The 12,556-nt window shown below is 55.5% G+C and overlaps 1 protein-coding gene across 1 annotated transcript; it reads right to left on the bottom strand.

The window, feature by feature from the left end:
• Positions 1-2,793: 2,793 nt before the first annotated feature.
• Positions 2,794-12,084, bottom strand: LOC309681683 (AN1-type zinc finger protein 5-like). The gene is made up of 7 exons (XM_082495599.1): positions 11,967-12,084; positions 11,242-11,525; positions 9,995-10,168; positions 8,461-8,554; positions 7,597-7,712; positions 5,779-5,889; positions 2,794-3,916 (listed from the first exon to the last, which is right to left on the bottom strand). Exons 3-7 carry the CDS (start codon positions 10,143-10,145, stop codon positions 3,768-3,770), a joined length of 621 nt encoding a protein of 206 aa, XP_082351725.1. The 5' UTR covers positions 10,146-10,168; positions 11,242-11,525; positions 11,967-12,084; the 3' UTR covers positions 2,794-3,767.
• Between the last annotated feature and the right edge of the window lie 472 nt (positions 12,085-12,556).

Raw genomic sequence — 12,556 nt, 5'->3', positions numbered from 1 at the left:
TGAGGATGTATCACAAAATCAAACAGAATCACAGAATGGCGAGGGTTAGAAGGGACCTCTGGAGATCATCTCATCCAACCCCCTGCCAGAGCAGGGGCACCTCCAGCAGTGGCACAGGACACCTCCAGGCGGGTTTGGAATGGCTCCAGAGTGGGAGACTCCCCCCTCCCTCTGTGGGCAGCTGTGCTCTGCCATCCTCACAGGAAAGAAGTTCCTCCTCAGGTTTAGATGGAACTTCCTGTGGTCAAGTTTGCACCCGTTCCCTCTTGTCCTGTCACTGGGCACCGCTGAGGAAAGGCTGTTCCCATCCCCCCGACACCCTCCCTTTGGGAATTGATACGCATTGATAAGATCCCCCCTCAGTCTTCTCTTCTCCAGACTGAACAGCCCCACGTCCCTCAGCCTGTCCTCATCAGAAAGATGCTCCAGTCCCCTCAGCATCTTTGTACCCTTTGCTGGACCCTCTCCAGCAGTTCCCTGTCCCTCTTGAACTGGGGAGCCCTGAACTGGCCACAGCGCTCCAGATGTGGCCTCCCCAGGGCAGAGCAGAGGGGGAGGATGCCCTCCCTCCACCTGCTGGCCACGCTCTTCTTGATGCCCCCCAGGATGCCATTGGCCTTCTTGGCCACCAGGGCACATTGCTGCCTCATGGGCATCCTGTTGGCCACCAGCACTCCCAGGTCCCTTTCCACAGAGCTGCTCCCCAGCAGGTCAGCCCCCAACCTGTACCAGTGCATGGGGTCATTCCTCCCCAGAGGCAGTACCCTACTCTTGCCAGTGTTGAACTCTCCAGCCTGGCCAGGCCACGCTGTATGGCGGCACAGCCTCCTGGCGTGTCAGCCACCCCTCCCAGTTTTGTGTCATCAGCAAACTTGCTGATGGCACACTCCATCCCTTCATCCAGGTCATTGATAAATATATTGAACAGGACTGGGCCCAGTACTGACCCCTGAGGGACACCACTTGTTACTGACCTCCAACTCGACTCTGCACCACTAACCACAACCCTCTGAGCTCTATCTGTCAGCCAGTTCTCAATCCTCCCCACAGTCTATTCATCCAACCCACACTTCCTGTGCTTGCCTGTGAGGATGATGTGGCAGACAGTGTCGAAAGCCTTGCTGAAGTCAAGGTAGACAACATCCACTGCCCTCCCCTCATCCACCCATCCCGTCACACCATGGTAGAAGGCTATCAGACTAGTCAGACACGACTTCCCCTTGGTGAATCCATGTTGACTACTTCTGATAACCTTGTTTTCCTCTAGGTGCTTGGAGATGATGCCCAGAACGAGCTGTTCCATCATCTTTCCAGGGATGGAGGTGAGGCTGACCAGCCTGTAGTTTCCCGGGTCATCCTTCTTACCCTCTTTGAAGATTGGAGTGACATTGGCTTTCCTCCAGTCCTCAGGCACCTCACCTGTTCTCCAGGACCATTCGAAGATGATGGAGAGCTCCCCCAGCACTTGCAGGTGCATCCCATCAGGCCCCATGGACTTGTGGGTGTCCAGTTTAGTTAACTCATCTCTAACTTGTTGCTCTTCAACCAAGGGAGAGTGTGGGAGCAATGGTTGGACGTTCGGTATTTTTGAGCCCAGCCCACAGGAGAGTGCAAAAAAAGGTGGTTTTGAGGCTGAAGTCAAGAGGAAAGCCCTGAGCCCCGAGGTTTGTGGGGCAATGAAAGCACTTCCAGGGGACAGTGAGGACCAGGCACAGCTTTCCCTGCTGGCCCCTTTGGTGTGGGAGCACCAAACTGCTTTGGCTGAAATAGGCTAGGAAAACCAAAACCTTCGGAATGGATCCCCTTGCAGTCACTGGGGCAGACTTGCCATAAATGGGGGAGGAAACCCACACTTGGAAGGAGCTGCCGCGTTTTGCCCCGGCTGCCGCTTTGGCCCCTGCAGCTCTGCTCTCCGACACCCTTGTACGCGCCGATGCCGAGGGAAACGCTTCCGAAGCGTGGGATGGCCAGAAGTGGGGCAGAGGCTGCTGCTTTTCCCCCGGGACCCATCGGGGTTTCTCCGTTTGTGAGACCGCCAAGAGCCCCGTGGCTGCAGCCCCACTCCGGCATTCCCAGGGAGGAGAGCCCCCCTCCCCGGGGTGGGTGCAGACCCTGCGTGGTGCGGAGGTGGCTTTCAGTGCGCCCCAGGAGCCTCCACCTGCCTTGTGCTGTGTACCTGAGCCCCACGTTTTCCTTTCTAACAGCTCCAGAGCCCCCACAGGTTTTTTCTGGAGCGCTACCGAGCCCGGAATTTGGCTTTCCCTGCAACCCAGAGCCCTCCGTGCGTGTGTGCACACCCCAGACCACTCCGGGTGCCTTTTAGGGTGCTTGAGCGCTCTCAGTGTACCCCAAAGCTCTCCTTTTGCCTTCCCTTCCACCCCAGAGCCCTCCCTGAGTCTTCCAGCCAACCGCGAGACCTCTACGAGATCTTCAGAGGGCCCAGACCCTTCCAAGTGTCTCTCCCTGCTCCCCAGGCCCCTCCATGGGCTTTTCTGACAGCCCCTGCCTCTGTTTCTGGGCACCCCAGGACCCTCCTTGTGACTTTCCCCACACCCTGCAGCCCTCCACATGCCTTTCCCTGTATCCCAAATCCCTCTCTCCAGCTTTCGGAGAGTTCTGGATCTGGCTCTGCCTCTTCCTCCCGTGGGGACAAGCAGTGAGGCGGGAGAGCACGGCGGTTGGGTGGACTTCCCGAGCCAACGCGCTCAGAGAGGAGAAAGGCTCTCACCCAGTATGAGCAAGGAAGGGTCCCCGCCGTCCGCCTGCGCGCAGGGACAGGAAAGGAAGCGGAGGTTCGGCAATCTGAGCTTTGTTCACAACCCTGACGAGAAAGAATCGTGTAAGGCAGAAGGGAGGGAGTGGAGGGGAGAGGAGAGGCGCAGGTGCCACTGTGTTACAACAAACCTCGCTTGGGAAGCGACCAGCGGTTATTCAGGGGGTGTTGAAGCGCGGGATGCTGGTGCAAGGGTGTCCCACAGCCCAACCGCATCCCTGGACACGGCAAGCCCGGCAGGCTGGCTCCCTCCCCATGGTGAGAGGCACGAGGCAGCGAGCGGTACTTTCCTAAAGGTCCTGACCTGCAGCGGGAGCGCATCTGCGTCATTTTAAGCCACAAAATAACTTTACTGTGCCAGTGCTCTGCTGCTTAACCATCCTGGTGCTTCAACAACAGCGTCTCAAAGGGAGGGGAGGGGTATTTGGGGTGTTCAAACTACAGAATCCTCTTTTTTGCATCTGAGACCAAACACCTCTCGAGGAGCAGAGGGCAGCCTTGCTGCCGGGATTCCCCAGTTCCCAGTTTTACATCCACCACAAAGAGATGGAAGGGCAGAGGGAACGAAGTCCAGCGGCACCTCACAGGCTCCAGCTGCGAGTCCCAGGCGGTTTGCAGGACTCGGAGCTGCCGGCTGAAGGGAAAGGCTGCCCAGCAGAGCCCTGCTGCCCACACCGCGCAAACCACCCCGGCGGAAGACAAGTCTGAAGGTCTCAGCACAGGAATGGTGGGGCAGGACTGTCCCTTTTCCTTTGGGAAGCTAGGCGAGAAGGGATCGGCTGAGTTGTGGCTTTCGGATGGGCAGGAAGGGAGAGAAGGAACGGCAACTGTCTGCCAAAGAGGTGCGAGGAGTGCCCAAGTCCAGATGGTGGTTTGTGTGTGCTGCTGGAATCCCCATTACACCACCAACGGAGCTGGGAGGAAGAGGAGGAAGGCTGGGAGGAAGGGGAGGAGCACCAGGCCACCTGGCTGCAGTTTGAGCTGCTCAGCCCCTTCACAACTTCTGGATTTTCTCAGCGATGACGATGGGGTTCTCCTTACGGATCTTCTCGGCGGCCTCTGCCTTGTAGTCGTAGGGGCAGGCGTGCATGTCAGAGTACCGGTGAATGGCACAGAACAGGTTCCCGCAGCGGCAGTCGAAGCCTGGAGGGAGGAAGAGCAGAGAGACAAAGCCGCGTCAGTCCTCGTCCAGCCAGGCGGGAAGGCAGCAGGGCCCTTGCTCTTTCCTGCCAGGCCAGGAAACTCCACCGCAGAAAAGAAGGTCAGACGAGGGAGGGGGCCGCTGTCCCTGACAGGCCAAAGGGAGTCTCCGTGTGGGGGAAAAACCACAGGTTGCTCTTCAGTTTCCTCTGGCTTAGCTGCTCCCGTGAGCACACGCGTGCTCTGGGCAGCCCCAGCTGTCACGGTGGTGGGAAACGTTCCCAGAGCAGCTGCTCTCCGCGCTCCCCGGGGGACAAGGGACATGCAGGGGACTGCAGAGCGCCAGATTGTCAGTCCAGACCAAGCTCCCCAGGCAGCGAGCAGGCAGCCTGAGCTGGAGCTGAGCCCTCCGAGCCAGCCTGGCTCCCTGGGAGTCACGCAGCAACATCTGGACTGACCAAGAGTAAGCCAGCGAGCAGCAAAACCTTCACCTTCGTTAGGATCGCTGTCGAGCTATTTGGGCTTCAAAATTCATCATTTAGTCACTTCATTTGGCGACAATGCTGTTCAGAAGTGCTACCGTTATCACAGCACGCTGGGAAACTGAGGCAGGGAGCAGGGAGGGGGGTTGCGCTACAGGACAGCAGCTCAGCTCCCCGTCACACTGGCAGTGAATCACGCTCTCCCCTTTCACATCTTTCCAACTACAGGCTGTAAAGACCACAAACACCTTGCTGCAAGGTGCCAGCTTATTCCTATTTCAGAAAACTCCTTTTATCCTAAACGCCCTGAATTCACAGGATTTCTCTGCAATTCGTTTCCCAAAGGAGAGGAAACTTCTCACGGTTTGAAGCTCTTAAGGAAACACTCATCCAGGAAAACAATCCTCCCTGCAGCTCTGAAGGCAGGCCACAGAGTACCCTGCCCAGTCCCGGGCTTATAAACCCCCACTTATTCTATGACAGCACCCTCAAACCTCCCGGCGAGCTCAGGCTCCACAGGACCAGGCGTTGAGCAAAGCTCCGGGGCCGGACGCTGCTGAAGCAGCTGACGTGGATGAACCCAGAAGCGTGCGTGCAGGTCCCCGGCTGCTGACCGCACCGAGGCGGCTAAAGAGGCAAGCGCTCCGCTAGAACGGCGTGACCTGCATGGCTCTGGAGTTAACTTTTTCCAGGGAAACACTAAATGCCAGAGTCAATTTAGGGGAATGATGTTTTTATGAACAAACCACAGCCAAGTTAATTGCTTCACTTTCCAGGGGCAGTTTTCCCATTGGTACCAGTCACCTGGCATGATCTCAGCACCTCTCTCTCTTCAGCTCTACAGGCCGAACGCTGAGAACCATCCTGCTCTCGGGAAGCTAATGGCAGAAGCCAAGCAACTTTAACAAATGGGACGAGTGTTGGAGTGGGATTTTCAGGCTGGGTCTAACTCAGTTCATGTCACTATTACGAAAACTTTACTGCTGACTTGAACAGGAGCAGAATTAGATCCGCAGGGAGCACTGCCTCTGCTTCTACAAGCAGCTTTTGTCAAGCAGCAGAAATAACCCGAGAGGCAGCGCTCCATCCAGTTTCACAATCCTGCACCCAAGGGCTGGCAGGGACCCTCATGGGGCTCATTCCCCAGGCTACTGCCTCGGACTGTTCGCAAGTCGGAGCTCCCCTCCCATCTCCCCCGCAGCACCACGTCTTTGCTGGACTTTTTGGTCCAAAAAGGACTTTTTGGAGGGCTGCCTCCAACCACTGACCCACACGGACCCTCCGAATCCAGGCAGTATCACAGCACAAGGAGATCTGCCCGCAGAGCGATGAAACCAGACTATTTAGGCTACAGACAAGCTTTCCCCACAGCCAGGGTCTTACCAGTTAGCCCTATCTTCTTCCGACAAGTGAAGCAGCGATTCTTCTTCTGTTTCGGTTTTTCTGAAGCTGCCTTGCCCTCCGCCGTGTTCTGGGATATTTCAAGCAGGGTACCTGAAACAGAGGCAAGAGTTTTCCTACCCTTCTTGATAAACCAAGCAACACATGCGGTTTATTGCAGGAGCTGCTCGAGGCCCTGCGACGCTGGGTCTGTGCCAGACACCTGTGTGCGCACGCTGCCCTGGCCGACATACCCCAAACTGTGAGATTTGCCTCGTTCCACCGAGATCCTACACCCCACACGGCCTCACGTTTTCTCTCTGTTTCAAATTCCCGAAGTCCAAGGCTCAGAAACACCAAGGCCATATTACAGTTTAGCTAAGGCATACGTAAGGTAACGGGATGCCGTTTCCCTCCTGCTGAAAAAAGGTAATACTGAGCAGAATTACCTGGTGCTCGCCATAGGTTTAGCATGCGCCTGGATAGTCACTACCGCTTAGCTGATGTACAGTAACTCAGCTGCACAGCTGAGCCTATAGTTAATCTTCACAGAGGGGGAAAAAAAAAAAAAGTTAACCCCTTGTAAGTACTACTAATTATTTTTGCTGACTCTTATGTAAGTGTTCCTCATATGTAGGTCTCAGAATGCTTTACACGGATACTCATCGCTGTCTCTAATCTACCAAAAGGAAAACAGCTCTGAAATCCAGATTGTTAAAGGTCACTGATGCTTAGCAGGATTTCCTACAGTACCTAAGCAGGCCAGAGAAGTCAACAGGAGGGAGGAGCTCCAACTGCTAGCAGATACACACCTGCAGTGCAGCCTGCTCCGAAGATCAGGCGAAGGAGGCAGAGTCAGAGAGATGACAGAAGACTGTCAGAGGCAGAGATAGCTTTGCGGACCTCACCCTAAACGACTTTCTAAAAATCCCACAACCAGCAGAAAAGGGCAGGTTCTTCCAAGCCTCTCTTTCACCAGGTAGTCTCTCTCCTGCCTGCTGTAAATTGTCTCCTGGGCTCGCAGGCCCAGGATTACCAAATCCAGAATGCACAGTCATGTGCGATGACTAGAGCCTGTTTTTTTTTAGCAACCGACAACTCTTGGGGTTTTTTTTAGCTTTGAATGCAAGCAAACTGTCAGTTGAACTAAAGGAGGGTGTCTCCAATGCAATGTCGCTTGGTTACGGCTCGGCTGCAACATAACAGCTCACCCTCTGCCTCATCCACTGGAGGACGTACTCCACTGGGCAACGACACCCGTGCTCCTCTATCACTTCAAGGTACCCACTTTGCAAACAAAGCGACAGCGTTAACGATCCCCTCCGAGGGGCAGGTATGCCTCCCATCACACAGGATGACACCAACCAGGCCAGCAGCTGCCCTGGGGCACCGTCACAAACACCTCTCCTCTCTCCCAAGACTACACTGGATCCGTCTCCTTTCCTCCCTCGGGAGCTGGCAGGGAAATGCAGCCAACAACAGCCGTGCAGCAGGCTGTGGGACGCTCCGGGCTTTCTGCCATTCACTAGGATAGGCGTCATGGAAGATTATCCTCCTGCCAGCGAGTCGAGGGCTGGCAGCTACTCAGCCCTCAGCCCACAAAGCAATCTCTATCGGCCTGCCCTCAGGCACAGCGTTTTCTCTCCTCCCGGTCTCCGGAAACAGACAAACTGTTTTCTCCTTAGCTCTCCCGTAGGTGCACCTTTACTGCCGGGAGGTAACAACCGTCCCCCGGAGTTAGTGGCCAGTATTGTACCTGCTGCTCAAATCCACTTGCAAGATCAGTGTCATTCAGACTCGTGCAAAGGCCAAACCATCTACCTGATGAGGAAGATGCTGATGAGGCTTCTTCTCTCTTGAGTTCTTCTGTCTCACTGCTGTTTTCTTCTCTGGATATGCTCATGGCCGTCATCTGATGGGTCACAGGAGTCTGAGCACTGGGAGCGTTTGCAACAAACAAACAAACCAACCAACCAACCACAGGTTAAACACAAGTGTTTTCTTTTGATGAACAGTTATGTGGGGGAGATTTTCAGCCCATAAAGTTAATTTCATTATACTCAGAGGTCGCTCGGGAGTACAGCAGGCCAACTCCCATTGAGATTTGGGATCAGTCCTTCACAGACATAAACCGAATGAATCTGTGATGATCTCAGTTTTCTTTTCCACCCAATTATATCTCAAACCCAAGGCAACAGCCCATCCAAATAAGTCCAGGGACAGGGAAACAGAGTTATGAGTCCGGACTGTAATGCAATGGTAGAGCTCGATGCAGTACTATCTGCCTTCCTATCAAACGTGACCAAGGTCCCTAATCCTCCTGTCACAGCTTCCAGGCTGGATCATCACCAGCTGCTTTCACTTAGGGCTGAGTTGAAGCCCAGCAGTTTAGGACGGCTCGTGACAGACAAGGTGCACTGCCTCCACAACAACCAGGGCACCACTTAGTTCACTACAGGTTTTAATTTACTACTGACCCTCTGATACGCGACTCTACGCATCAGTCCTCATCAGGGACATCTCAGCCTTCCACATAAACCAGAGTCACAATGAACAGTGTTTGATCCAGCCCGCCTTACAGATCCTGTTGACCATACAAAGGATGAGAGCCTACCCCTTGCGTCCCAGGGCTGGTTTTTAGCACGGCTGTGGATCCTCCCCGCCCCCCACAGACTATGCCCCTACCTGGCTTTTGCATCCTCAGGCGTGGAGTCTTCCTCTGCGCGTTGCCCTGCAACTGAATCCGAAGCCATGGGGCTGCTGTTGGAACCACTGGGCGCTACAAAAGAAGACCACAGTCTTGGTAAACTCTTAAAAATGTCAGCAAGTTCGTCGGGTGCTTGACAGCCAAGGAGAAAGCAGGATGAGCGCTTTCAGCTCCCTACCAGAAGGGCACACTCCAGTTGGGATCACTCCTAGATCCCCTGTTCGTACACTCTCCCCTCCAAATTTGTGCATAGGTCTCTGAGGGGACAACATATCAGGGCTGGATGGACCTCACCGTGACCCAGTGCAGCTAGTCTTACATTAGATCAGGAATGACTCTTTGTACCACGATCACAACATCCTCTGAAATTAGCTGCTCGTCTTCCTGAGAACTGCAGGTCTCGTTTACGGAGATCTGTTCAGCTCTGAGGATCTGCGAGCTCCTTTTAGAGGAACGAGGGTTTATTCGCAGGAGTTATTGTGCTGAATGCCTTCCATTACTGTGTGGGTTTTTTTAACATCTGGTAAAATCTGACATCAGTCACCCATGACACCTCCGTCATGCTTTGATCCACCTTCTCTTCCTCAGCATCGCAAAGCAAACGCCGCATCAGCATAAATATTCTCCTATCAGTACAAATGAAAGTGCCGCAGTTACCCACATACCTTGAACCCAACATTATTTTGCAACTTCTCCAAGGTACAAGAAGCAGATCCTCATCCGCTGAAAGAAACTGACCGACAGAAACACGTTGGTTTATGTCAGCCGAGGATCTAAGTCGGGGTCTTTAGAAAAACCCTTTGTCGGGATGAGCTGTGTTCCTAATATATATTTTGGGTGGGTAATTCAAGGAAAGCCATTATTACACTCAGGAACAAAGCTGCGGAAGATCTCTAGAAGGCATTTCTCACTGGTATTGCACAGGCCGGGCATGGGGCATCTGCACAGCCTCTCAGCAAAAGAAAATCCTGCTAATGATGGAAAGAGCATCCTTTCTGTGCACCGAGCTGCACAGAGCCTCCCAGCTGGGTGCTATGTCAGCCCTGCTTAGCTGCAGGAAACAAACCTTTCATTTCATTGCTTTTGATTGTCAACCCTGTTAAGAGAAAAAAAATTATGCAAACCCAAACAGCCAAATTCTTCCCAAAGAAAATTTCGTTTCAGGGATCCGTCATGGTTCCCAGCAGCCAGCATGTAACTCAAGGAGCAGGTAATAGCTAAAAATCCGGGCCGCTGTTAGCGCAAGTGAAGTTTTACAGTTTCCTGGAAGGTGCTGACTGGGATGGGGCTTCACAAACGGCTGGGACTGGGAAGAAAACAACTGACCCCTTATGGGGAACAGAAGTGTTCAAAGGCTCGGATCTTTGATTTAGAGGCTCGGGTTTACACAAAAAGGGAAAGACAAGAGTTTTCCAGGAGGGAGTAAATCTGCCGGTGGCCAGTACCAGTACCAAACACAGTTTGTATCCAGGCACCCATTTAAGATAGATTTCATGGACAAAAATCCTCTACCTGGGGGGCTTATCCGGTCACTGCTCTGCTGTCTCTGCAGAAACTCCTTATAGCAAACGGAGCACATCCCGTTGGTCCGGGGGCTGCCATAAAATCCACAGCCTGTGGTACACAGCAGAGGCACCTGGGTTTGGTTTGTCTCCTGAGCCATCCTCTCTCCTCCAAGGCGCCAAGCTACAAACAGGAATAAACACGAGACAGCTGTTAGGGCCGGAGCGCTGGTTCATTGTAGGCTGCAGCTGATGAGGAAGGAGCACAAAGGATCCCGAGGGAGGCCGGTTCCTGCACGTGCACAATAAGGCGACCCGAGTCCCTTCAGCACCGGACACCCAGGGCTCGTAAGCAGCCAGGGCATCCGGGTCCTGCAGCCTTGAGCCACCCAGAGCTCAGCTGCCAGGAGGCTGAAACGCCGACAGGAACCCCCAGCACCCACTCCTCGCACCATGAGGCTCCCTAAACTCCTGGTGAGGACGCGCGCGTTGGACCTGAGCAATCCGCTCTCCAACGGTAACAAGAGGTGCCATCGCAGCGCCGCTAATGACTCCCGCAAACACCGAAACAAAGAATGCCACTCAAACAGCCAGCGTTTTCATTTCAAGCCCGTTTCACTTTTTTAGTTCGCAGGAAGATGATGTAAGCGATGCAAAAAAACCCCACTGACACTCAGTTTTGACATACTCCTGTATTTCCCAACGTATGCTGGTGGATAAGGGGAACGTTAGCATAGTTCAGCTGGAAATAAGGATAAGGTTTCTTTCTAGCAGTAAGATGTGATTCCGGAACGCCTTCCTGGGGGAAGCAGCAGACACAGTGACACCTACTTTTAAAATTAATCTTACTAATTTCTCTCTGGATCACATGCAGTTGCCTCCAGACCCGGGAACTGACCCCTTCCAGCCACACATTGTGTAGCATTTACACGGCCAAACTGCACCGCACTCCTTTAAACCAGAACCATAACCAACAACTCACAGCAACAACAACCACCAATCGAGATGTGTGTGAACAACGCGGCCGTGGCCGGTCCAGCTTTGACAGAGGGCAAGGGGGAGCGGATGTTCACAGGACCACGGCTCCAGCTCGGGTGCAAAGACGCAGCGTTGCTGCCAGGAGTCCCCAGCAGCGATCCCCTTTGTGGGATGCACAAAGTATCCACCGCTTCACAGCTAACTCCGCCGCTTTCTTTCACCCTCCTACAAAACTTGCTCCGCCGAGGGAATAAAACGAGGGGAAGAAGAAATAATTACCCTCCCAGAAGCGCTCTCGTGGGGTGGAAGTGGATCAGCTGTGGTTTATCCCTCCTTGTCCTCAGCTGGGCGATACGGATCGGTGAATCGCAGGTTCAGGCCGGCGTTCCCATCACCAGGCCGGGAATCCTTCCCGGCCCACACCAACCTCTCCTTCGGCACCAGCAGCCACCGGACCCTCTGGGAGCAGACCTGTTGGGCTGAATCCCCACGGAGGTAACCGGACGGTAGCCACTGCCACGCATGGACAGATTTTCAGGAGTTGCTTCTGATCCGGAGCGTCCCTGGAGAGAGAAGGTGACGACTGCTTGAGACTCCGGACCAGTTCAGCATTCCCTTAGCCACTAGCCCAGGGGCAACCTGCAGCAGGAGCCCGGCGGCACGCAGCTTTGCCCCCTAAAAAACCAACTAAAATGAAGAACCGCGGGGGGGGGGGGGAAACCGCTCGGCTCCCTCTCCCGCTGCCCTGCCCTGTCCCCCGGGCAGGGCCGAATCGCCTAACCCACCGAAGGCCGCGGGCCACCCGTCCGTCCCATCGCACTCCGGCCTCGCTGCCCGGTGGAAGGTCGGCCTTGCCCCCGAGCCGCCCGCCCCCCCCCCCGCGCCGGGCCCTGCGCCCCGCTCCCCGCCCGCGCTGTAAATCGAGGCCGAGGCTTTGCGGCCTACTCGGCGGCGGGCAGGCCCGGGCCGGGCCGGGGCGCTGGGCCGCAGCGGGCCCCACTCACCGGCGGCGGAGGCGGGCGGGCGGCCGCCGGGCCGGGCCGGGCCGGGGCGGCCGCCGAGAGGCTCAGACGGGCGGCGGACAGGGCGGGCTGCCGGGAAACATGGCGGGCGGGACCGGCGGGACCGCGGCCCCCGAGCGCCCTCCCCCGGGGAGGGGGGGGACGGGGGGAGACGGGACGGGTCCGCCGCGGGCAGCTGGGAGCGGAGAGGCCTGGCTGTAGGGGCTGGGGCGGAGGGTGTCTGTGACCCCCCCCTTGGCTATAGGGGATAGAGGAGGGGTCTGTGACCCCCCCAGCTACAGGGGCTGGTGTACTGGTGTGCCCTGGCTAGAGGGGAGGGGTCTGAGACCCCCCTGTCTATAGGGGCTGGGGTATAGGTGTGCTCCTGCTATAGGGAAGGGAGCTGTGACCCCCTCTTGGCTATAGGGTCTGGAGTATAGGTATGCCCCTGCTCTAGGGGAGGTGTCTGTGACCCCCCCGGCTATAGGGGCTGGAGTATAGGTATGCCCCTGCTCTAGGGGAGGGGAGCTGAGACACCTTCCCCCCAGCTTATAGGGGCAGAAGTATAAGCGTGCCCCATCTATAACAGAGGG

The sequence above is a fragment of the Vanellus vanellus genome (genome assembly GCF_965231255.1).
Source record: "Vanellus vanellus genome assembly, chromosome: 25".
Classification (NCBI taxonomy): domain Eukaryota; kingdom Metazoa; phylum Chordata; class Aves; order Charadriiformes; family Charadriidae; genus Vanellus; species Vanellus vanellus.
Note: the sequence above shows the minus strand (reverse complement) of the source record. Positions and strands in the feature narration are given on the sequence as shown.